Below are 26,187 nucleotides of genomic sequence, written 5' to 3' on the forward strand. Positions count from 1 at the left end.
TTCTTGCACAACCCCTTTAAAATTTCAAAGATGGCAGTTCATAAGAACAAGGTCAAGCAGCAAACATTGGGAACAACAAAGCTACAGACTGGCAGAGGGCGGAGATGACTCTCTACTGACCATGATGACCGCCACCTCATTTGAATCACACTTAACAACTGTAGGATGACATCAAGTGACCTACAAAAAAAATAACAAGTGGGGTGAAATGCATTGGGAGTCCGGTTCAAAACAGGCTTCTAGAGGCAGGGCTGAAGTGATTCGAAGCTCAAAAGAAGCCCTTCATCAATGAAAAGCAAAGAGGAGCCAGGCGGAAGTCTGCAAAAGAACATAAGGATTGGACCGTAGGTCATCTTCTCCGATGAGTCCAATTTTTAGCTTTGCCCAACACCAGGTCGTGTAATGGTTAGACGGAGACCATGAGAGGCCTAGAAGCCACTGTGAAATTTGGTGCAGGATCTGTCATGATGTGGGGGTATTTGATGGCTTGAAGTTGTGACCATCCATCCAAGATTTGTCTTTGTGAAGGACACATAAATCAAGCCACGTACAAAGTTATCCCGGATGAAAACCTTTCTTAGTTTTTTTCTTTAAACAAAGTTGCGTCTTATGGGCTGAAAAATACAGTAGATAGATATATACTTACGAGGAAAGGAAATCCAGCACCTAGTTGTTCTTGCTTGACGGTGTTTTATTCCACAAACCAAATATACAGCGGTAAAAGAATCCTTAAAATACAAGCCCCAATACGGTCATGACCGTATTGGGGCTTGTATTTTGAGGATTCTTTTACCGCTGTATATTTGGTTTGTGGAATAAAACACTGTCAATCAAGAACAACGAGGTGCTGGATTTCTTTTCCTCTTAAGTTCATATGTTTGGGTCTCTCCCCATCCGTGCACTCCTCAAATTGCTGATGCAGGTGAGCTGGACTTTTACTATTATTAGATAGATATATACTAGCAGAATGAACCTGCTTCACATGTGTGTATTTAATTAGTTGTTTGTGTAGGTTCCTCCATAACAGTGACATCCAAGTGCCCCTATAAAAAGTGAAGAAAAATGGCTGGGTTGTTATAGAAACCTGGTCTAAAACTGTATGTATGTCAGAGAGATGAAGAATACAGGATCTCTCAGCTTCTATGGCCAATAGGGGTCATGTGATGGTGCCATATTTGCTTTTGTATTATGAGGTTTTTTTTTATGAATATCTCAGAAACGGTAGGTCCTAGAAAGTTGAAACCTTCAGAAGCACCTGATTTACCTATGTGGCAAATTTTTTGCAGATTGATCTAGTCGTTTGGCCCTAAATAAAGAACAGACACTAGAAATGAATTGTGATATATATATATATATATATATATATATAATGTAATTTATATTGTTGCATTGTCAAGGCAGGACAGAGGGACTTGCACACTGCAGTATATTCATGGAGCAGGTGTGAGATTGTGGATATATAATGTCAGATTGTGCAACCGACTGTTTCTCTGTTGATACATGAATTACAGCTCAGCATTAAGTTCCAGACCATTAACCCTTTCCTCAGAGCTTTTTACAAAAAGAAAGGTAAAGGTGACCTAAGGTTTTTGGATCATCTGTACAGAGCCACCATAGGAAGCCAAATGCCGAGAAGCCTTTACTCATAAGCCTACACAGATTACATATTTTTTCTTACAATCATTTTTTACATTTTCCTGTTTAGCTAAAAAGCAAAGTCATCTTCTCGGTACGGTTTCTGCAATAGGAAAAGATGTTACTACTTTGCACTGGGCAAGTCTATAAAACCAGGACTGTCCTGCTGTCTACCCAAACAGGAAAGATCTCTCAAGACTTCAGAAGGTATGTTTCCTCCAAAAGGTAGCCACCACTAGAGGGAGTTTTCTGCATTTACAGTACAGACCAAAAGTTTAGACACACCTTCTCATTCAAAGAGTTTTCTTTCCATGACTATGAAGGCATCAAAACTATGAATTAACACATGTGGAATTATATACATAACAAACAAGTGTGAAACAACTGAAAATATGTCATATTCTAGGTTCTTCAAAGTAGCCACCTTTTGCTTTGATTACTGCTTTGCACACTCTTGGCATTCTCTTGATGAGCTTCATGAGGTAGTCCCCTGAAATGGTCTTCCAACAGTCTTGAAGGAGTTCCCAGAGATGCTTAGCACTTGTTGGCCCTTTTGCCTTCACTCTGCGGTCCAGCTCACCCCAAACCATCTCGATTGGGTTCAGGTCCGGTGACTGTGGAGGCCAGGTCATCTGGCGCAGCACCCCATCACTCTCCTTCATGGTCAAATAGCCCTTACTTTCAAAGTTTTCCCAATTTTTCGGCTGACTGACTGACCTTCATTTCTTAAAGTAATGATGGCCACTCGTTTTTCTTTACTTAGCTGCTTTTTTCTTGCCATAATACAAATTCTAACAGTCTATTCAGTAGGACTATCAGCTGTGTATCCACCTGACTTCGTCTCAACGCAACTGATGGTCCCAACCTCATTTATAAGGCAAGAAATCCCACTTATTAAACCTGACAGGGCACACCTGTGAAGTGAAAACCATTTCAGGGGACTACCTCTTGAAGCTCATCAAGAGAATGCCAAGAGTGTGCAAAGCAGTAATCAAAGCAAATGGTGGCTACTTTGAAGAACCTAGAATATGACATATTTTCAGTTGTTTCACACTTGTTTGTTATGTATATAATTCCACATGTGTTAATTCATAGTTTTGATGCCTTCAGTGTGAATCTACAATTTTCATAGTCATGAAAATAAAGAAAACTCTTTGAATGAGAAGGTGTGTCCAAACTTTTGGTCTGTACTGTATATATATATATATATATATATATATATATATATGTGTGTGTGTGTGTGTGAAGGCCTTAGATTCCTTGAGGCATCATGGTCTAGGTATGACTACCACCCGTGCACCCCTTTAACCTCTGCCCCCAGCTTTAAAATGACCCATGGAGCTGGAATAAGATATCCTGTAGCTCCAACCACCATCACGGGCACCGCACATAAGAATGCATTCATGTTAATTCCACTTTTATTCCTCAAGGGGGCAAAGCAAAACATTCTCCATTGAACAATACATTATTGTTTTTTATTTTATAATACATTTTGGGGGTAAATGACAGCAGCACAAAATGAACATACAAAAGTGAAGGCTGTTTATGAGTTTATGTTTTCTGTATCTTCTTCAGATTCAAGTGAATGCCATTCACAGAACGTAAGACAAGCTGAGGAACCTTCAGCGGCTCGTTTTTGGGATCTACACTCAATTCAAACCTCAAAAGCGTCAGAGCCATGGCGACTTTCATCTCGTTCATAGCAAAGTTCTGTCCAATGCAGTTCCTGGGGGGAGAAGACATGAGGGTTTTGGTGTGAATTGGCAAATTTGTTAAATATGGGGCAGATTATGTCACAAAAATGACTGCAAATAAGAACATTGGGCCACATTTATTAAGACTGTTGTTCTATACACCGGATTGTTGGAGTCATTAGTGCCAAATTTATTAAAAGATGTGCGCCTCTTAATCAGTTTCCCAGATTTGAGTGCCTTTAGGAAGTTTTCAAGGATTTTAACATTAATGGCCAACTTCCAGCACTGGAGCTACTGCAAAACAGCTGATCGGTGGGGGTGCCGGGTATTGGACCCCTGAGGATAGCCCATTGAAATCAAAATCCCGGGAAACCCCTTTAAAGTCAAGAAATGAAATATATGAGATATAAGAAAGCTTAAACATGGAGGCACGCCCATTCCATAGTGAGGACACCCATTTTTCCAACTTGTGGCAATTGTGACGTAAATATTGAAATTTTGAGCAATTTTAGCACACACAATTAATCCATGAAAATCTTTGCTGCAGTTTCCAGCAAAACTGGTGCAAACTAATGAATGTGGGCCTGATTCTGGGTACTTGTGGCAAGTAATTGCCGTAAGCCCCTGAGGAGCCGGAGCGGAGGATGAGAATGGTATTGGCTCTGGCTGCAAAAGCCTATCAGAGTGGCTTCCATCACACCGTTGTTCCCTTGGGGCACACCCTGATGTTGGGGGTCCTACCTAATGGTATTTGAGGGTCCCCAGGTGTTGTGGTTTTTGGTGTGAAAGCAAGGCAGGAGATGTTGATTCTGTGGCCAGCAAATGGTGTTGGAGTCCATAATCAGGCCACAGGTAGAAAACAAACATTCCAACTGTCTCAGAACATAATTCCAACAATACACAGCTGCTCACTGCTACACTGTATCAGGCCTTTTGGCTCACAGGGATTGTCTGGACCGGAAACAATTGTATCCACTTCTCAGCTAAGAGCAGGATTTGTTATGTAAACATTTATTTACAAGAAACTTCAAAGCCCTTTTCAAGGTCTTCTTTGTTAAAGGGACTTGTTACTGAGTTAGTGCCAACCAGTATCCGACTGGCCCACCAGAGAACCAGAGGATCCTCTTCTGGGCCCAGGCTCTGATATCATAGTGGGCCCCAAAGGTCCAGAAGTTATTAAAAAACAAACAAAAAACAAAAACATTTGGAGCTGCCTTTGGAGCCGATCACTTGCCACTAGGGCAGTGATGGTGAACCTTCTAGAGACCGAGGGCCAAACTGCAACCCTACAACCCACTTATTTATCGCAAAGTGCCAACACGGCAATTTAACCTGCATACTACAGTCCAATATAGTATTTCTTCCAGGTACTTTATCATATAGTTATAATAGCCTGCCTACATTCAATGTGCTCCCTGTACCACTCATAGTGTGCCCTGTGCTGATAAATGACAGGAAAAGTCTAAGGCATATTGGTACACCATAGACTTTTTCCAGGGTGCAGGTGCCCACAGAGAGGGCTCTGAGTGCCGCCTCTGGCACCCGTGCAATAGGTTCGCCACCACTGCGCTAGGGTCTATTTCTTTGAATCAAAATCTAGTAGACTTTATGGATGATATGAGGGTTGGGCCCCAAGAATCATTTCCTCTGGTGGGCGCAAGGAACCCCAGTCCATTCCTGGTGCCAACTACAATTATATACTGTGGCTGTGACACTTGAACATACCGCATCTGTATCCCATTTTTGTTATTTCTTTACATATATTTCGTAGTTTTTGGTGTCTTACCTTGCTCCAGCAGAAAAGGGAACATACATATGTGAATGTCTGTTTGATGCATTCTCCGGTGAAAACCTCAGTGGATCAAAAACCTAAAATCCATAAATAGATGAGACATAAACCTGATTGTAGAAATAGGTCCTATAGCTTGATGATACAAGGTAATGAGGCTCATCCACAATCTATACAGAGTATGTAAGGGCGGATTTGCATTCCCATTATAAATTCCATTATAGGGTTCCGTTATAACAGAGTTATAATAGAACAGAATGCAAAACTGAACCCTTTAAGAGGCATTCCATTTTGCTCCGTCCTAATACATTTCTGTGGCTACAAATAACGGTTTAGTTTTGTTCCGTTACACCTGACGGAAAAAAAAGTCTACATGTCTATGGCCACAAATAACGGTTTCATTTTGTTCCATTATACATGACGGGGAAAAAAAGTCCTGTCGACAAGACATTATTTTCCTTCATGTATAACGGAACAAAACGGAACCGTTATTTGTGCCTTTAGACATGTATTAGGATGGAGCAAAACGGAATGCCTCTGAAAGGGTTCCATTTTGCATTCCATCTTAAAATTCCGTTATATTCCTTTATAACTCTGTTATAAAAAAAATAACTATAACGGAATTTATAACGCAAATGTGAACCCGCTGGAAGGGACAGAGTAATCTAAAAAAGGAAATTTCTTGTACTGCTGCTTGTACAACCACCCGGTACTAGAGGGTTCTACGTGTTTGACTTTTTACTAAGGAAAGGTACTCAGAACACATTAAAACATAACCTTATTAGATGTGTCTTAAAAAGCCTAAAAGCCCAAATGCAGAAATGTTTAATTCCACTTCAAACCTCAATACAGTTCAGTAGGGTAGACGGTAGAGATCAACACAAGGCTGTTGAAGTGTACCTCTGTGAGCAATGCTAGTCTTTCTGTGTTCAAGAAACTATTTCCAATCCCTGTTCTACACCCTCAATGCAATCCACGGTAGGAGCGCCACCCTGAAAAGTATTTGTACGATAAATCATTAAAAGGGTCATCTGGCAGACTATTTCTTTATATATGGGGCTGAAGAAACTCAAACATTTCTCACCTCACCGATCCTCAGCAGATCCCGCTAGTCTCCCCTTCCTGCTGAGCAAATCAGTGACTGAGGTGTGTCACTTTCATCCAGTGTTTGGCTGATCAAGCATCCCTTGCCATTTCCTGCATGTCAAACCAAGACCAGGAAGTGGAGACCATCGGCGATCTGGTAAGGATCACAACGATAGCTGCAGGTGATCAGTGAGGTGAGTAATGCCACCTGATTAATCTTCCTAGACAACCCTTAGCACCAGAGAAGTTGTGCTAGTCGCGTTATAGTCATTAAAATGCTGCTCCAGACTTGATGACCAGGGACCACAGGAGTTATATCTTGGGCTGACACTCACATTACTCATGCCATATAAATACCTCCGCTGACTCCACGTACCTCAGGGTTATCCCACGAGTTCGGAGATCTGTTTATGCAATACATACTCAGAAGGACAGTGGCACCTGTCACATCCAAATATACAGGAGTTTAGAATAGTTTGGAAGAAGATGTAAAAAAAAAAAATATTATGTTTAGGTTTTTTTTCATTTTTACCATATGGGCGTAAAAGTTGTCTAAATGGCACTGACCCTTAGGTAGGCTCCGTCCATCAAAGAAGGTGATTGGTTCTTTAAGTTCACGAGCCACTCCTGGTACAGGCGGGAAGAGACGCATGCTCTCCTTAATACACATGGTGGTGTACGGCAGCTTACTCAGGTCCTCCCTGGCAACATAAAACAATAATAATAATATTACAATGTTTATTTTGTCAATGGTTTAAAACAGCAACGCCCCTGAGGATCTTCTCACTGACTTTAGCAGTGGAAATCCTATCCCGGGAAAATGCCAGGAAAAATCTGTGATCATGAACACATCCTAGAATTGCCACTTCAATGAAAAAGTTGCAAAAAATTGCAGCAAAAAAAACACACCAAAAACAACATTTATTAATGGGAAAGGCATCACTGCTGCCAAATCTGAACATAAGTTGAAAGGGTTTCCCAACCCCTAAAAATATTTCAGTTTGAGCTCTGCATATATCCCGCACCTCTAGTGTTGTGCTCCCCTATATTCTCTTGTGTACCTCCTCAGCTGAGTGACATGAATCCAGGCAATGATGGCCTCCATGATCACAAGGCTTTCCTTCACCTGGGGCATAGTTTCCGTTCACCACCCTCACCCTATATCTAAATACCCTGGCCCTGAAAAGCAGTTTTTTGGCCAATGGCAACAAGTTACCCAGAATTCTTACCCTGGCAATATGCCCCAATTGCTTGATCCAGCTGCACCCCGATTTCTAGATGTATCGTTGGTCCCCTTATGGAGATATAGTGTTTCACGACTACTACTCCTTTGTCATGTTCTATATTGAAGATAATATAAGCTCTCACCACTCCACCGTCCTCCGATCTCCCAGGACCTCTCTGATTTCCTCCCGACATTTGTCCTGGTGCTCTGGATACTTAGCCAAGCAGTAAAACGTCCAGGAGATGCCACTGGCTGTTGTATCGTGCCCCTCGAACATGAAGGTGTCCACCTCTGCCCGCAGATCTTCATCAGACAATCCCTGATCATTTTCATCCTGAGAAAAAACAAAGGGACGCAACTCTGTTACTGGAAATGTTTGGATGACAGCTATAGGGGCTTGATGTTATTTCAGAAACAGCGCCACTCTTGTTTATGGATTGTATCTGGAATGATCACCCCCCTCCAATGTTGCACAACGTCTTCAATGTTCCTGAGCCTCAATGTAAACTTTTTAACAAAGCTCCCCCCCCACACACACATACACACCCACCATGTGCCATTGATAATACTGGTATATTCTCAGCCTTTGGGTCTTAGTGCAACTGCAACTTCTGCATCAAATATAGCTATGGCTCTGCCTCCAGTTTTAGAATGTAAATTTAAGGGGAACTCCCCATCTACTAAGTGCCATTATGGGTTTTCCAGGAGTAAGATATTGATGACCTATAATCAGGATGGTGGGGGTCTGACACCCGGCACTACCACAATCAGCTATTTGAATAGGCCGCAGTCAGGGCCGGCGCCACCAGTAAGGCGACTTAGGCAGTCGCCTAGGGCGCCAAGCAGCAGGGGGCGCCCGGCGCCCGTTGCGGTAAAAAAAAAAAATATATATTGCTTATACAAGTTCGGGCAGCCGGCGGCGCCCCAGCCTGAGCGGCTGAGGCTGAGCGCTTGCCGCTCTAAAGAATCCTGCCTGCGCCTGCTGTGTGCTGCTGTTAATGTAGCGTGGCCGAGCTCTGTTCGGTCCGCGGTACAGGAGCTTTTGTTTCCTGTACCCGGCCGGACTGACAGGAAGTGCTCACTTAGTGTGCACTTCCTGTCAGTCCGGCCGGGTACAGGAAACAAATGCTTCTGTACCGCGGATCGAACAGAGCTCGGCCACGCTACACTAGAGGTGGGGGGAAAAGAGAGTGACAAGGGGGGAGGGGGGAGGGGGAGGGGGAATAATGAGTGACAAGGGGGGAGGGGGGGAATAATGAGTGACAAGGGGGGAGGGGGGGAATAATGAGTGACGAGGGGGGGAATAATGAGTGACAAGGGGGAGGGGGGTGGAAATAATGAGTGACAAGGGGGGAGGGGGGGTGGAAATAATGAGTGACAAGGGGGGAGGAGGGGGTGGAAATAATGAGTGACAAGGGGGGAGGGGGGGTGGAAATAATGAGTGACAAGGGGGGAGGAGGGGGTGGAAATAATGAGTGACAAGGGGGAGGGGGGGAATAATGAGAGTGACAAGGGGGAGGGGGGGAATAATGAGAGTGACAAGGGAGAGGGGGGGAATAATGAGAGTGACAAGGGAGAGGGGGGGAATAATGAGAGTGACAAGGGAGAGGGGGGGGAATAATGAGAGTGACAAGGGAGAGGGGGGGGGATAATGAGAGTGACAAGGGAGAGGGGGGGGATAATGAGAGTGACAAGGGAGGGGGGGCGGAAATAAGGAGAGTGACAAGGGAGAGGGGGGGAAATAATGAGAGTGACAAGGGAGGGGGGAAGAGAGTGACAAGGGAGGGGGGGGGGGGGTAGAGAGTGACAAGGGAGTCCCCAGAGCCAGACCAAGAGCCAGACTGCAGCCAGAGACCAGATCATCTTATTGTCCTGGTGGTAAGTAGATAATGCAATATGTTTATTATGTAATTGTTTAGTTATTAATACTACATTGGAAACTGATTTACCTCACATTTAGGGTCCATTCACACATCCGTGTGTGTTTTGCGGATCCACAAAACACGGACAGTGGCAATGTGCGTTCCGCACTTTGCGGACCGCACATTGCCGGCACTATTGCGGACAAGAATAGGACATGTTCTATTTTTTTCAGGATCGGAATTGTGGATCCGGGTCCACAGTTCCGGATCGGGGCCGCACGTTGTGCGGCCCCATAGAAATGTATGGGTCTTCAATTCTGTTCCGCAAAAAGAGACGGCTACAAGAAGCTGGATTAACCCTAAGGGAAACATAGCAGTTCTTTTAATTTAAAAGCTGAGAAAGGGGTGGAACATGATATGGGCAGATCATCTGATAAGGGGGGGGGGGGGGGGGCGGCAATTTTTATCTTGCCTAGGGCGGCAAAAATCCTTGCACCGGCCCTGGCCGGGGTCTGCTCACACTATACCAAGCCCAGCACCGTATATTGTATAGCGGCTGCACTTGATATTACAGCTCAGATCCATTCATTTGATTAGGACTGAGCTGCAGGTAGGTCATGTGACCAATGTATGGCGACGTCATTGGTTTAGGAAAAGGCCGCAGCGCTCGCTGGATTGCTGCAGGCTCTCCAAAATCTGAGGATAGGTCATCAAAACCTTACTCCTTGAAAACCCCTTGAATTTAATGCAGTAGAGGGATCCATGCACCAAGGCCCTGGTGCAGATGCTGTCATCTATAGCTATTATCATGGATACAAGTTAGATTACATGTGAATCAATTGATTACCCTGGCACATAAAAGAATGTCCAGAAAATCCAAACGTCTCTTCTGCTTGATCTTCTCCAGTTCTGTCTCCTGTTTTAGTGATTCTTTCCTCAGTTTGATGACTTTCTCTATATGGAACAGACATAATGTGATTATTACTGGGAGTTTATAATACTGACGTCTACTTTGAACCGCATTTCACGGAATTCTGTATTTTTATCTCTTCTACCAAAATTCAACAGGAGCTTAAGATACCCAGGTCATTGTATTCAAAGAAATCATATATTTTAATACTTAAAATGAACCTCTGCCAAATCCAATGCTTCTCTTAACACAGCCATTAAATTCAATTATAAAATGATTTCTGCCTCTAGGGGGAGATATTTGCATAACGTTTTAAACAGTTCATTTTAGTCAATAGAAGCTTTATAAATCTGTATACAAGGTGCTCCCCCTAGTGGCGGATGCAGGCAAGAGCTATAACTGTGTGCTGTGAACCAGAGGAAGCAATGGGTTAAAAAAGTTCATTATGATAAAATAAAAATAAAATTTTTAAAAAAGACTGAATAACTTATGGAGTATTCTGACCTGTGTGCTGATGTGCTGTTTTCAGTGCCCTCCGGTACCGGAATCCATGAGGGCTCAGGTTGAAAATAAAGTCATTATGGTAGGGAGCGTAGTGGAATCTGTAATCCACCAGGTAGGAGAGCTCATACACTGCTTTGATGTATTCATTTTCACTGCAAAAAGAAGGAAGTGACAATTTTTATGGAACGCAGTACCTGACATGGCCAGTAGGTTAGTTCAATTTCTCTGCAAAGTACAGTTCTGCACAGGTTCTCACCACTAAAGGCTCCTTTACATGGGCCGATGGAGCAGATGATTGTGGAGAAGTAAGCGTCCTTTCCTGCCAATTGTCTGCTCGTAAGTGGAGGAGCTGCTATCACATGCTGCAATCTCCTCCACAGTGTAGGAAGGGGTGATCGCTAATGCCATCACTTGTCCTCATACAGAAACATTGTTTGCTGGAAGTAGAGGGCCGCTTAGACAACCAGACATAACCGATGTGTGTGTGGGAACCCAGCCTTTGGGCACTCCAGTGCACCAGTCTGGTGTCCATACCTTGAAAACAGTGTCCGGTGCTAGAAGGCAACCAGCATCAAAACCCATGTACCAGATACCAGGATCAGTCCCATAGAAAACTACGGATCAGACTTCCGGTTCCGGCGATGGGATGCGAGCAGCGGAGTGAGGGAGCTCCGGCCACCGCTCGTCTAAAACATCGCCTCCTTCCCTCCATACTGACGGGGGAGGCTAGTTGATCGGCGCCCAGAACCCCTGTTCGATCACAAGGACCGGTACATAGAGCGGTACCTCCTGAGAAGTTGTGGGCAGAAAGCGCTAACAGCGGGCAGAGCGGGAGGAGCACAGCACAATATGGCGGACGCGTGCCCTTCTTCCCCAGTGGAGATGCCGGAGATGCAAGAAGGGGGTGAGTCATCTCTGCTGACTTCCAATACAGCAGCACCCCTCTCCGTGGATTATAAAACTATTGATTACAAGACATTAGCCATAGAGGTGGCTACTCACCTTGCCCCAGACATCAGAGACACGCTGGCCAAGACCTTATCAGTGTCCCTTCAGCAGCTGCATGAAGCTATTGCACAGCATGATACTAAGCTGGAGGAGTTGGAGCAGAGAACCTTGTCCCTAGAAGCAGATAATGTAAAGTCTGTTCGTACTATAAATGATCTCACCAAACAGAATATGGTGCTGTTGGACCGGGTGGAAGATTTAGAGAACCGGTCCAGACGGAACAATTTGCGTCTTTTGGGGCTACCTGAATCCATTAAATCACAGTCTCTGAAGGGCCTCTGTGAATTTGACCTTCCTAGGGCACTGGGACTGGAGGGCTGCCATAAAGTGGAAAGGGCGCATCGGATTGAGCCCCAGCCAGAACAACGCCCGAACGGTTCTCAAAGCTCAAATAACGCATCATTGAGGCCTCGTCAGGTGATGGTGAAATTCCTGGACTATTGTGATAAGGAGGCCATCCTGAGAGCATTCAGGACCAGGAAGAGCCCACTTAAAATCATGGGTCACGCAGTTCTTATATTTGCCGATTATTCGACAGCTGTGGCTAAAAAGAGGAGAGAATTCAGCCAAGTATGTTCTATGCTATACAAAAGGCAAATAAAATTCCAACTCATGTACCCGGCAAAACTTCGTGTTACGCACGCGGATGGATCCACTATTATATTCCATGAACCGTCAGCGGCGGAAGAAATGATGGACTCTCTGCAAAGACGTCACATTGAGAGGGATGCGGAACGGAGAAGTAGAGGAGAATCGCCACATCGAAGACGGTCAGAGGGGGAGCGGCGCAGAATGGAGACCAGCCAAGAGGGTGAAGTTAGAAGTCAAGGTCGCGGACGTCAGCGGTGACCCGATGAACTCGAGGCGTTGACCGCATGATAACCTAGAGGAGGCTTGAGAGGACATTGATATCCTTTTTTATGTTAAGGGGTGTGTTACAGAGTTAAAGCAACGAGTCTATATTCGTGGCAGTCGTGGCTACCCTGATATACTACGGGAAATGTGGTAGCCAATGATTCACGTCTCCTGTTCAAGGGGAAGTTTTATGTTACAGGTTTCTTGCTGGGAGATAATATTTTTTGTATGTTTCTGTTACGTAACATCGCAAGTAAGTGGGGTTTGGAGGCAGGGGCGTACATAAAAATCATTGGGCCCCATAGCAAGAATCTGAATTGGGCCCCTAACCCCGTCCACTACCCACCCCTGGCCCATCCCACCTCCTGCCCTGGCTCCTCCCCTGCCACACCCCTATTTGCCAATTCCGGTATCCTAAGGGTTAAATGGGACTATCTAACCCCTATTATGCCCCCCAAAATGCCCAGGCACCACATACAGATAATACTTATGCCCAATGGGGGGGGGGGGTGCAGACAATAGCAGGCTGCGTCGGAAATGAGCCTCCCTAGAGTCACCCACGATGCTAGGTAGGCTCGTTCCCATCGTGGCCTGCTATTGACTGCCCCACCATGTCGCTGGATGTTTTCATCTGCGTGACGGGAGGCAGTGGCGACACTGCGGGCATCAGGAGCAATGCGGGTGCCGGGGAATGAGGTAAGTAAGGTGCCTGGCCCCGGGCATTTTGGGGGGCATTATATATAGCCCCTTTCACTGCTGCTGATGCTGAGTGTGCACATACATAGCCACCAATCATATCCCGCCCGCAAGGTGACTGATGTGCTGGGGGGCCCTGTAGGCTCATAGAGGACTCAGGAGTACAGTGAGTAGGAGGAAAGCACATTGTCCTCCTGAGTCCTCTATGAGCCCACAGGCCCATCCCCAAAAAAAATCCCAATGCTTGCTGCTGCCTTCCCCCATCAATGTACACCAATATATGACTCACTGAAGTGAGTACTCGTGCCAAGCCTGCACGTAGGATGAAACACCAAAGAAAAAAGGCCAGCACAGAAATGAATATATGATTAATCTTTATTATGGTCTCAAACCAGGACCAGAAGTAAAAATACAGATAAAATACAATACATTACAATGTATTGTATTTTATCTGTATTTTTACTTCTGGTCCTGGTTTGAGACCATAATAAAGATTAATCATATATTCATTTCTGTGCTGGCCTTTTTTCTTTGGTGTTTCTTCCCCCATCAAGAATACCCATCCTGATACACATATATGAACTTTTTATTGTCAGACCTCTTACTGTATGTGGCACACAAGTCTGTTTATTCCATCCCCCGGGTTCTATGTCCACTGACCGGAGCGGTCCTTCCTTCATTATGGGCCGGGGTGGGGGGCTGCACTCACTGGCACACAGATGATTTTTCTTGAGGGCGGCAGTCAGATGGCGGGCACTCCGTGCTTGAGCCTGCGCTGTTCCTGCTGTGCCAGCTTTACACTGGCCAATCAGCAGCAGGATCTTTGCGCTGCTTAAAGCTGATTGGCCAGTGTGAAATGCAGATGAGCGCAGGCTCAGCCTGGAGGAGGGAGGGAGCCCGCAGCCCGGAGGTCAGACAGGGAGGGGTGGCGTGTCAAGGGGGGGCCCGGGGTAGGAGCCGGAGGGAGAAAAAAAACAAGTGGGTGGTCCACGGCAGTCGGGACGCCTCCTATGAATAAACTGTCAGTCACTATCTTATGCAGAGTAGGGGGCGGGGCCTTCCATGCGCTCCGGGCCCCCCTGTGCCGCGGGCCCCATAGCAACGGCGTGGTCTGCCTATATTGGCGGTACGCCACTGCAAAGAAATGGGGCCTAACAAGGGCGATCAGTGAGGCGGGCCGTGGTCGTAACCCAGAAAAAAGGAAGTTCTATTATCCTACGTTGATTCAGTTGGTTGCTGCTCTAACTGAAGGGGCAACTTTTTTTGGGGGGGAACAGTTGGGGTCCATTTAAAGGGATAGTAGGTGATACTACTACTACCTTCTCTTTATTTTGTATTTTATATTCTCTGGATGTCCTGAGGGGATTAGGTTACGGATAGTATTCTGAAGACAAACCAATATGAAAATTATTTCTTGGAACATTTAGGGTTTGAGAGCGCCACAAAAAAGGTGGATGGTCCTCAGGCACCTTAAAAAGCTGAAACCAGATGTTGTTCTTTTGCAGGAGACCCACCTGAAGGAAGGAAATTTTGATAGAATGAGGAAACTGTGGGTAGGGACAGTGATAGGATCTCCGTCGCAGGATAGAAAGGCAGGTGTGCTAATTCTGATCAGTAAAAACTTGAACAGTTCAGTTGTACAACAATCAGCGGATCCCATGGGCAGATGGGCACAAGTGCTCTTACAGGTCCAGGATTCTCAGTATAGTATATATAATATATATGGCCCAAACTCGAATAATGGAGCCTTTTTCCGAGATATGGAAGCGACCCTCCTGGGGGACTCATGTCTGAATAAAATCGTGGGTGGGGACTTCAACTCGGTAGTTAGAGGGCTAGAGGACAGGAGAAGGGCGGGTGATAGAGTAGGGATGGACGGACCTCAGGATCGTGTACTACAGCCTTTATTGAGTGGAGTGGGACTGGATGACCCTTGGCGCAAGTTATATCCTGATGATAGAAGTTATACCTTTTATTCTAATTCGCAGTCTTCCTGGTCCCGTATCGACTATATTTTTTTCTCATTCTTTGGTGCACAGGGTGGAGGGCGCTGAGATTGGGGACATTGTTATCTCCGATCACGCAACAGTATCCCTATCACTACTAGATTCTTACCCAAGAGGGCCAGATTACATTTGGCGTTTCCCCTCCAACTTGTGTGCGAAAGAAGAGTTTGTAGAGAAACTGGGAATTTGGTGGGAAGAATACAAGTCGGACAACGAGGTGCATATGACTGACCCAGGCCTATTTTGGAATGCGTCAAAGGTGGTCATGCGAGGGAAAATCATGGGGTATGTTAATGGAATAAAAAAAAAGGCCCGTCATTTATTTAATTTAGCGAGTCAAAAAGTCAGAGATGCTTACCTTACCTTCACGACTGATCCTTCTGAAGACAACAAAAAGAGATGGGTTACGGAAAGGCAAACGTTTGAGAAATGTGCAGGTGACCTGGAGTCTTTGAGACGCTCAGAGATGGAAGCTAAGTTTTTCAGGCATGGGAATAAATCAGGAAAACTCCTGGCGAATTTGGCTAAGGGAATGAGACCCCCTCAATATATTGCATGCCTGAAAAACTCGGAGGATGGGGTTGTACACGACCCCGCGGAAATTAATAATATTGTGAGAAAATATTATGAGGCCCTGTATAGGGATGGGGGACAATGTGACCTGACGGATACTCTTTTGGACAAGGTTGACTTACCTAAGCTGACGGCTGAACAACTCCAAATGTTAAATGCTGAAATTTCGGAACAAGAGATACAGGGAGCCATCAAAAGACTGGGGAACTCGAAAGCACCAGGCCCAGATGGGTTCACTGGGGAATACTTTAAAGCACTAATATCTCAGATTTCTCCAGTCTTATTAGATGTCTTTACTGGAGTCCTCCAGGGGAGTATGCCTTTAGATAGGGATAACATGTCATACATCAAACTATTGTCCAAACCGGGAAAGGATCGGCGGTGAAAAATATAAGGACGGTCCTGACGGTTCTTGACAGGGTTCACAATATGCCAGTGCAGGGGGAACACCCAGCCATGCTCACCTTGGATGCTGAGAAAGCGTTTGATAATGTGCGGTGGGCATGGCTGGGTGCAGTTCTGGATAAAATGGGGTTCTCTGGAGCTTTCAGAAAATATCTTTCCCAAATGTATCACCATCCTAGAGCCAGGATTTATACCCAGGGGTTTTTGTCAGCGCCATTTATGTTGCAAAAAGGCACTCGACAGGGTTGCCCATTATCACCCCTCTTGTTCAATATAGCGTTAGAGCCCCTCGCAAGGGAATTGTGTAGCTCTAGAGTGTTTGAAGGAAATAAAGTAGGTGAGGCTCGGGTGAAAGCGGCACTATTTGCGGACGATGTTATACTTTTTATGGCAAATCCGAAAAATTAATTAGAAAAAGTAATGAAACTGCTAAAGGATTTTGGTAGGTACTCAGGGTACGCAATCAACATGTCCAAATGCGAACTGCTACCCTTAGCGCAGGGGGATGATGGGGCCTATAGGAGATCCTCAGGCATAGGCATCATGAAAGCGACAAAACAAATTACATATCTAGGGATCAAGATTGGGAAGTCCCCGCATTCAATATATCAATTGAACTTTCCCCCATTATTTTCCAAAATCAAGTCTGATCTGGATAGATGGCAAAACCTGCCTCTCTCGTTAGTAGGGAGAAGTCACCTGATCAAAATGATGGGAGTGGCGAAGCTGATGTACCCTCTCCAGACTATTCCAACTCTTCTGCGTCACGCGGATGTAACTGAAATGGAAAGTAGGTTCGTCAAATTTCTTTGGGGAGGGAGACGGGTGAGGATTTCTTTAAAAAAACTAAAGCTCAGGAGATGTCATGGGGGTCTTAACTTCCCAGACCTACGGGGTTATAATTTGACATGTCTCAGCAGGCATATTATTGATTGGGCCAACGAATCAGCATACTACTCTAACTTGCATGTAGAACGCCAGCTTGCGGCCCCTTGGAATTTGATGGCTTTGGTACATACGAGAGTATCTCAGCTTCCAGTGGTGGCGAGAAAATCATTGATATTGAGGGACACTATTATCGCATGGAAGAACATTAGGAAGTTGTTTGGCCTATCATTTCAGTTCTCTAAACACCTACCCATTAGGGGCAACCCTGCTTTTGTTTCGGGAAACACGGACAAGTCTTTTCAAACATGGGCTAACAAGGGGGTAAATAAGATGGGAGACCTCTTCCATGAGAAGGAAGCCAGATAGGCGACGTTAAAGGAAGTGGAGGAAAGATGGGCTCTCCAAGGGCCGAATTCGTTCCCTTATATGCAGGTTAGAAGTTATGTGAGAGGGTTGTTAAAAGACCTCTCTAAGGAATGGCAAAAAAACAAATTTGACTCCCTAATAAGCAATAAAAACAAGACTTCAATTTCCATGCTTTATAATGCTCTTAGAGATTCTTGGGAGGAATCCCTACGAGGGTCTTTATTCAAAAAATGGGGCATTCAGCTGAACATAAGGGATGTTGGTCTGGTGGCTCTCTCGGGGCTTCAAGCTGTGTACAGGGCAGTCTCAAATGAAAAAATGAGAGAAACCCAGTTCAAAATCTTGCACCATGCCATATATGGTTTCGACTTTCCGGTGTCAACAGCTAAACCCGACAGACTCACAGCCTGTCCCAAGTGTGGAGTCCCAAAATCTGATCTGTTTCATGGACTATGGGAATGCCCCAAGCTAGATATTTTTTGGACCCAAGTAGCTCAGCTATTGGAGCGCACTGGGTGTAGCCACACAGGTCTAACGCCATCACTGGTGGTGCTCCAAGCAGAAGAAATGGAGACTGATGAAGTCAATGGGAACAGTGAGGAAAAGAAACTGACGATGTTAGCTCATACAGTAGTGTTGGAAGCGAAAAGGTGCTTGCTGATGAAGTGGTTGACTGCAGAGGTCCCTAGTTTGGATCTATTGATAACCCAGATCAGACGTATTTTTCAGATGGAATGGCAAAACGCTATTGCTAAAAAAGAAACCCTGGGAAAGAAGTTATATAAAACTTGGAAAAGGTTTATCCTGCAATACATTCCACATGCTGAATACCCCTCAGTAATGGGGCCTTTTAAATATACAGAGTGGTATCTACAAGAAGACTTGAGAGATCGATTAGGAAATTTGAAAGTTTGAATGTTCCTCAGAAGTAGCCGGGACATCCAGAGAAGGGAAGGGAGGGGAGGGGGGGTACAGGAGGGGAGGGGGGGGATGAGGGGGGGAGAAATTAGAAAACATAGGTTTGTCATGTTTTCATCATATGTTTGGAAGAAAAGAAATGTGAACCGATTGTTCTTTTGTACACCTTATATGCATTTTACTTTACTGATGTATCGCATTGACATGATAACAATAAAGAATTGTTAAAAAAAAAAAAAACTACGGATCAGTCAGGGTTTGTGAACCATGCTGGAGGGAAACTGCAACGGATAGAAATAATTGTAGGCAAGAACCAACCTGTCCAGCTGGCAGTTGCTCTGGTAGCTGAAGGCACATTTCATGATGGTGTCCAGGGTCATGAGGCTGACGTGATGGAAAAGCTCCACTGGTTTCTTATCTGGGACCAGTCGTTCCCAATTTTCCTAAACAAGATTCATCATCAACCTAAGTACATAATTCATTGCAAACAAATAATAACCACACATAGGTTGATCCCCTCCTCCCGTCCTGTCTTCTATGTACTGTTTTACACTAGATGGATTTTTAGTTGGCTGGTGGGGAGGTTTCTGAACCTGGTGAGTTCTCCTTACCAGCATGACATTAACACAGTCGGACATCACTCCGACATATGGCTTCAGAACATCGTAATGAAATCCCGGGGTCAACAGTTTTCTGTGCTGGTGCCATTTCTGTCCTGACAACACCAGCAAACCTTTCCCTGAAAGACAGAAAGGCAGTAGACAAGTCAAAATGGTGGAGATATATATCAACCATTGAAAGTTTTACTTCTAGAGCCAGGAGCATGCACTAAAATTGCTTAAAAGATAACTTAAAGTATGAGGCTTAAAAGATGCAAAAAATTGCTAATATCATTAGTCCCACCTGTATGTGTGAATATTGTTGGAGATTTTCCAAATTTAGGATGTGTGAGAGAAAGATGTGATTGTGTGGCAGACCATTCTTATAGGGGTTGGCTCCCTGCTGATCTATTCCGGCACTCTGGTTCCCATCTGTCTTCACTACACTTCTGGTCTATGTTGGTCAACTTCTTTAACAAACAGGGTCACAGGCACTGCTGAAGCCTATGACTGTCCTCAGTAATGATGTGTCCCTGAATGGTCATGTGCTGCTTGGGGACAAGGTCACCGCTGAAGCCAGTCATTGGCTGCAACAGCACATGCAGTTGCTAGGATTGGGGTGGCTACAACACTGTCAATGTGTCATCACATGTTGCTGTTCTCCACAGGTGATGGTAAGGTGTGGTGCACCCCAATGGGAAATAAGTTCAGACAGTTATAGGGAGCTAGGGTCTTCAGTAAACCAGAGTGCTTCTTTACTGGAGGAACTCATGGGCAAAAAAATATAGTCAATGCACTGAGTTGGATTCTCCTGTCTCCTCCCTGGTGGAAGAAGGTTCTGTGCTGAGGAAAGGCCTGAACTAGCTGTCCCTCTTTCTCTCAGAAGGCTGGTACCCTGGCCAAAGGGCTGGTGGCTCGGGGTCTAAGGCTTAGTCATCCGGCTAGTTCCTAAGTCAAAGACTGTTGATTCAGAGACTGTGGCAGAGTATTCCCACCTCAGTGTCTTCTTCTGGTCACACATACAGTCTGGCAGAGTCTCTCCTGCTAAGCACTGATCCCTACAACTACAAACTCTGACTGCTCTCCTTATATACAGTTGCTAACTGAACTAGAATCTTATAGTGGGAGGGGTGGAGTGGAGAAGCACAGCCTAAACAGAAACAATGTTAGTCAGTAGAAAGTCATAAAGTCTCTCTGTATTATCTGGCTGTGTATTAACCCTATCCACAGTGCAGTGCAGATTTTGTGCAATAATAGTGCAAATGAACATTACAATTAACATAAAAACACATTTCAACAATCTAAAACAGCATAAGTGCACAAAACCGCATAAATCATAGTTAACCCTTTAAAGTGCAATAAAATAGGGAGTTTATAATATCAAATTGTATTGAGGGGCTCACACTATGATGACGTGATGGATATAGGGGGTTCACTACCTACTGGGTCACCCAGTCCCAGTACGTAAAGAGTTATAAAAATGAAAAAAAGATGGTAGGCACTCCTATTACTAGTTTTGCATGCAGCACTATTCATTTATTAAACAACATTAAACAACTAATATAGATTAATTAAAAAGGCAAAATGAAAAAAAGTAGAAATAATAAAAATACATATGCTATAAAATGTTATTAATCAATTAAAATCCAGATATAGACATGACCCCATTATGAATTAGTAGTCCAATAAGATAAAGAAATGTCATACATAATTAATAGTCAATGATATTGTTATCCCGTCAGTATTGATTCAGTGCATCAATTCATAGAATCAAAGATGATGCAATGTATTAATTTATAGGGTCACTATTGTTAATTCATTATGTCAATCCATTGTATCAATTCATAAAGATTTTCAATGTTGTCAGCAAATCAATATTGATTCATGTATCATTACAGTTCATATGCCATTTCAAGCAACAATACACCCCAGTATTACGAGTCTACCCCAAGTGACATAACGCTGATGTTACACAGCTAATTCTATCTGCCAAGCATAATTAATCAGCTAAATAATCAGCTATTTGCAGAATATTGTGCAATAGTTATTTCAACACTCGTTACTTGGCTACTGATTCTCAGATACTATGGATTAACCAAAACTTCTTCTAATTTGGAATATATCTACACTGATAAGTTATACTTTCATACCTACATACTCCTGCTTGGAATTAGCATAGTCTGAAGTACCATTTTGATAGGATATGCTGATCATGGATATGAATTAACAAAAGGACTATGTGTATGGAACATTTCAATAGTCAGTCCGATCATTACTGAATAGCAAATACTATTAATCAGTTTTGTCTTTCCAGCCATCATTGTTGTTTGAAATGACATACGAACTGTAATGATACATGAATCAATATTGATTATATGCTGACAACATTGAAAAACCTTATGAATTGATACAATGGATTGACATAATGAATTAACAATATTGACCCTATAAATTGATACATTGCTTCATCATTGATTCTATGAATTGATGCACTGAATCATTACTGAGAGTATAACAATATCACTGACTAATAATTATGTATGATATTTCTTTATCCTATTGGAATACTAATTTATAACGGGATCATGTCTATATCTGGATATCTAGCATATGTATTTTTATTATTTCTTTTTTTATTTTTCCTTTTTAATTAATCTATATTATTTGTTTAATATTGTTTAATAAATTAATAGTGCTGCATGCAAAACCATTAAGAGGAGGAGTGCCTACCATCTTTTTTTCAAAATAGGGAGCTTGTATTTTATATATGAGTTTGAGCTTTGTATAGTATCAATAGAGGCAAATGTACGGACTCCTCAATCGTTCATAGTCCAAAATACCCTTGTTCCAGGTCACACTACACACATATGATCCCATTCATGTGGAAGTTGACAGAAACGGGCTCGATGTCCAGTGTAGACAGCCTGGGAGTCACAAAGCCAGTACGGAGCAGCGGGGAGCAGGTAAGTATAGATTTCTTTACAGGTATTGCTGATGATGGAGGGAATTTGAAAAAAATAAAAATCCTGGACAATCCCTCTCCCTGCTAATAATTCTGTTGGGAAACACTTTTCACCCTTTCCTCAGCCTTAAATCACCCTAATACAGCAATAGACCCCATACAAGAGATGGTACCAATAACCCAGCTAAGAGACACTGATCCCTAAATACAGTCCCATTATCATTTCCCTTTAAAGAGGACCTGTCACCGCTCCTGACATGCCTATTTTAATAGCTACATGCATTCCCTATGTAATAACAATTATGGATCGTCTATTCTTACGATTCTATGTTGTGTCATTCCTTTATTATTTCTACTAGAAGTTATGAATGAATTGCTAGCAGTCTGCAGTAAGGGTACGGAGGGGTGGTAACCAGTTGGAGGTGTGTACCTGCACAGTCTAAAAAAGGCAGCACTGATTGGATAGAGTGAGTCTGTGCAGGTACACGCCCCCAACTGGTTACCACCCCTCTGTACCCTTACTGCAGACTGCTAGCATTCATAACTTTTAGAAGTAATAATACAGTAATGGCACAACATAGAGCCATAAGAATATATGCTCCAGAATTGATATTACTTGGGGAATGCATGGAGCTATTAAAACAGGCATTTCAGGAGTGGTGACAGGTCCTCTTCCAGATGTAGATCAGTATTACTGGGAATATATATAAATATGTCAGTCCAAATAGGCAGAATTCTGCTCACATAGAAAATAGCCTCCCGTCTGGCACGCCACATTGTTGGTGACTACATCCCTTCTACATTACCCATCATGCCTCATTTCACTCTTCATAAAGTGTTCTATTTGAAAGCCTAGTGGTCAGAAAATGTATGTTACACCATGCTTTAATATGATACAGATTACAAAGTCATGTTACATACCAATCCAGGAAGTTAAGAAGTAATAAGCAAAGCTGTCCTTTGGATCTATAAAGACATGGTAGATTAAGATTTGATAAGGATATATTCGTTAAACATGACAAGGCAGACAGTTTTGATTAACATAAAACCCAGGGAGCATTGTTGTTCGCTACCAACGATACAGAGCAAACTTGTAACAAAAAGTCACAAAAAATGTAAGCTACAAAGGATCTCTCTGATTTTTACTCTGTTGCCCATGGACCACGTCTGTTTTTGCAGTCCAGACCCTTTCAGGGCTCAGCTGTAATATCAGATTCTGCCCTCAGATAAGAGTGGTGCAGTTTCTGAAAAAATATCCCTTTGAGATGATTTTCCTGAATAAATAAAGTGCAAATATAATAAATAATCAGCACTGTTTCTCACCTTGCCTGGACAAAATGGCTTTAACGTAGTCTGGATGATAGATAATGAGGGAGGCGAAGAAATTTCCAAACCAAATGGGGAAGGCGTAATCAAATTGTTTTGCATAACCATTCACCCTGTCCATATCATTTCCATCTCGTTTAAACTGTTAAGAAGAAGAAAGGTTTCAGCTAAAACCTCAGTTTGTCCCACCATTATTCAGAGCAGAAGGCTGCCTAGCCTAGATGTTTCAAAGCAGATGCAGTACCCCAGACCTGGGGGTATCTGCAAATGTTTTATATGAAGTTATTTTTAATGGCATTCATTCCAGCAGAGGAGGAATGGTTGCCAACGGTTGACAGGAACAGGCCTAACCACCCTGTTCCTCCCCTCTTGGTAAGAGAGGGGTAGTTCGAGTCCATTATGGTGTCAGAGTGTGGCTGCACTTGAAGACTCTCTTTTATTATTATTATATTTATTGTTAAAGCACCATTCATTCCATGGCGCTGTACATATGAAAAGGGGTGCACATACATAATACACACAATTGCACTAAGCATGAACAAGATGAGTTACAAACTGTTACAGAAGGGGAGAGGGCCCTGCCCATGAGGGCTTACAATCTACAAGATATGGAGGAAGGACAGAGTAGGAGAGGGTAAAGCTGGTCATGGCAGTATAGCCTCAGCAGGGTCGCTGGTTGTAGGCTTGTCTGAAGAGGTGGGTTTTCAGGTTTCTTTTGAAGGATTCCACTGTAGGTGAGATTCTGATATGTTGGGGTAGAGAGTTCCAGAGTGTGGGGGATGCACGAGAGAAATCTTGGAGGCGATTGTGGGAAGAGGTGATAAGAGGAGAGGAGAGAAGGAGGTCATGTGAAAATCGGAGATTACATGTGGGGATGTATCAGGAAAGTAGCTCAGAGATGTACGGAGGGGACAGGTTGTGGACAGCCTTATACGTATTTGTTAGTATTTTGAATTGAATTTGCTGGGCAATGGGGAGCCAGTGAAGGGATTGGCAGAGGAGTAATGGGGCAGAGGTGGATGAGTCAGGCAGCAGAGTTGAGGATAGATTGGAGGGGTGCGAGAGTGCTAGATGGAAGGCCACAGAGGAGGATGTTGCAGTAGTCTAGGCAGGAGATAATGAGGGCATGTACAAGCATTTTTGCAGAATCCTGATTGAGGAATGCACGGATGTGGGAGATATTTTTGAGTTGGAGGCGGCAGGTGGTAGAAATGGCTTAGATTTTCGGTCTGAAGGAGACGGCAGAATCCAAGGTCACTCCAAAGCAGTGGACTTGGTTGACCGGGAGAGTGTGCAGCCATTGATCGTGATAGATAGGTCTGTTTTAGAAAGTGAGAGGAGAAGAAGGAGGATATGGAAGATAGGCATTGTGGGATTCTGAATAGTAAGGTGGTGATGTCTGGACCAGAGAGGTAGATTTTTGTGTCGTCAGCATAAAAGTGATACTGAAAGCCAAGAGACTCTATGAGCTGTCCCAGGACAAGGTGTAGATAGAGAAGAGCAGGGGTCTTAGGACAGAGCCTTGTGGGAGACCAACAGAGAGGGAATGAGACTAGGAGGTGGTGTGAGAGTGGGAGACACTAAATGTCCTGTCTTTGAGGTATGATGTGATCCAGGAGAGGGACAGTTCTGTGATACCAAGAGATGAGAGAGTTTGTAACCGAAGGGAGCGGTCAACGGTATCTAAGGCAGAGGACAGCTCAAGGAGGAGAAGGACAGAGTAATGTTTTTGGTTTTGGCTGTTAGCAGGTCATTGGTAATAGGGAGTTTTAGTCAAGTGATGGGGTCGGAAGCAGGATTGTAGCCGGCCAAAGAGGGAGCAGGAAGAGACGTGAGAGGACACACTTCAGAATGGACATGTAGTGTAAGTACTGTAGCTTTGAGGTATATGGAAGAAGTGATATGGGGTGATAACTAGGTATAAGTGCAACCATGGTTAGGTCACTTGATAAAGAGATTGTTGAGAATGTAGAGATGTCTTGGCTGTCATTTCTCAAGAGTGGTGAGAAATCGCTGTCATTTCTCAAGAGTGGTGTTTCCCAACTCCTGAAAAAAATGTACTGGGGGTACCCTAAAACTACCTTATCTCTACTGTAATGGTGCAAGTTCTTGCTGTCTTCTGAGGAACCTCCAGCTTAGTTTTAAGGCACCAGGGGTTCAATACAATCCTTGTTTAATCCCTCTTGCCCAAATTACCTCTTAGGGGGATTGTTTTTATGTTTTTACCTCAAGTATGATTATTTTGGACTATTCTTAGATCTTCCCTTTCCAGAAAGTTTAGCTGATCATATGCTTGAGATAGCTCTTGCTCAAAAGAGCATTCAGAGATCCAACATGCCAAACCATTCTCTCCCCTAAAATCTGCCATTGAAGTAGAGTCTGGAGACCCCTATGCAAATTACTATAGATGCTTTACCTATGAAACTGGCTGACCTGTTGTATGTGTGCGTGGCAGCTGAAGGCATCAGTGTTGGTCCCATGTTCATATGTGCCCGCAATGCTGAGAAAAATGAGAGAGCTGAGCCTCTAGGTGTAATGGTAACGCCCCCGTTGCTCCTAGATGCTCATTTGCATATGCAAAACATAATTTTTCTCAGCAATGCGGGCACATATGAACATAAGTCCAAAATAGATGCCTTCAGCTGCCAAGCGCACATGTAACAGGTCAGCCAGTGTCATAGGGACAAATCTGCTGACAGATTCCCTTTAAATCAGTGGTTTGGCCAACATACTGTACATCTAATGTGTATGGCTAGCTTTAGAAATTATTCCCCAAATAATGTATTGCCCAATGTCTTCAACAGATCTTTCTTGTGACTTAGTAATGAGATTTTTATCCTTTCACCTATTAAAGACAATAATGTAACTTGGAGTTGACTT

The 26,187-nt window shown here is 43.8% G+C and overlaps 1 protein-coding gene across 2 annotated transcripts in view; it reads right to left on the bottom strand.

Moving 5' to 3' along the window:
• Positions 1-3,099: 3,099 nt before the first annotated feature.
• Positions 3,100-26,187, bottom strand: part of LOC120979035 (cytochrome P450 4B1-like) — a 31,322-nt gene continuing 8,234 nt past the window's right edge. For both annotated transcript variants that reach the window (XM_040407552.1, XM_040407553.1), the window contains 11 exons: positions 23,305-23,449; positions 22,903-22,947; positions 19,032-19,159; positions 18,739-18,863; positions 10,706-10,857; positions 10,139-10,245; positions 7,573-7,763; positions 6,772-6,905; positions 6,581-6,645; positions 5,116-5,198; positions 3,100-3,361 (listed from right to left, as the gene is read on the bottom strand). In XM_040407552.1, coding sequence (XP_040263486.1) covers positions 3,187-3,361; positions 5,116-5,198; positions 6,581-6,645; positions 6,772-6,905; positions 7,573-7,763; positions 10,139-10,245; positions 10,706-10,857; positions 18,739-18,863; positions 19,032-19,159; positions 22,903-22,947; positions 23,305-23,449 — 1,350 coding nt within the window. In that variant the 3' untranslated portion in view covers positions 3,100-3,186. The remainder of the gene's footprint in view (positions 3,362-5,115; positions 5,199-6,580; positions 6,646-6,771; positions 6,906-7,572; positions 7,764-10,138; positions 10,246-10,705; positions 10,858-18,738; positions 18,864-19,031; positions 19,160-22,902; positions 22,948-23,304; positions 23,450-26,187) is intronic.

Source organism: Bufo bufo, chromosome 9, assembly GCF_905171765.1.
Source record: "Bufo bufo chromosome 9, aBufBuf1.1, whole genome shotgun sequence".
NCBI classification, from domain to species: domain Eukaryota; kingdom Metazoa; phylum Chordata; class Amphibia; order Anura; family Bufonidae; genus Bufo; species Bufo bufo.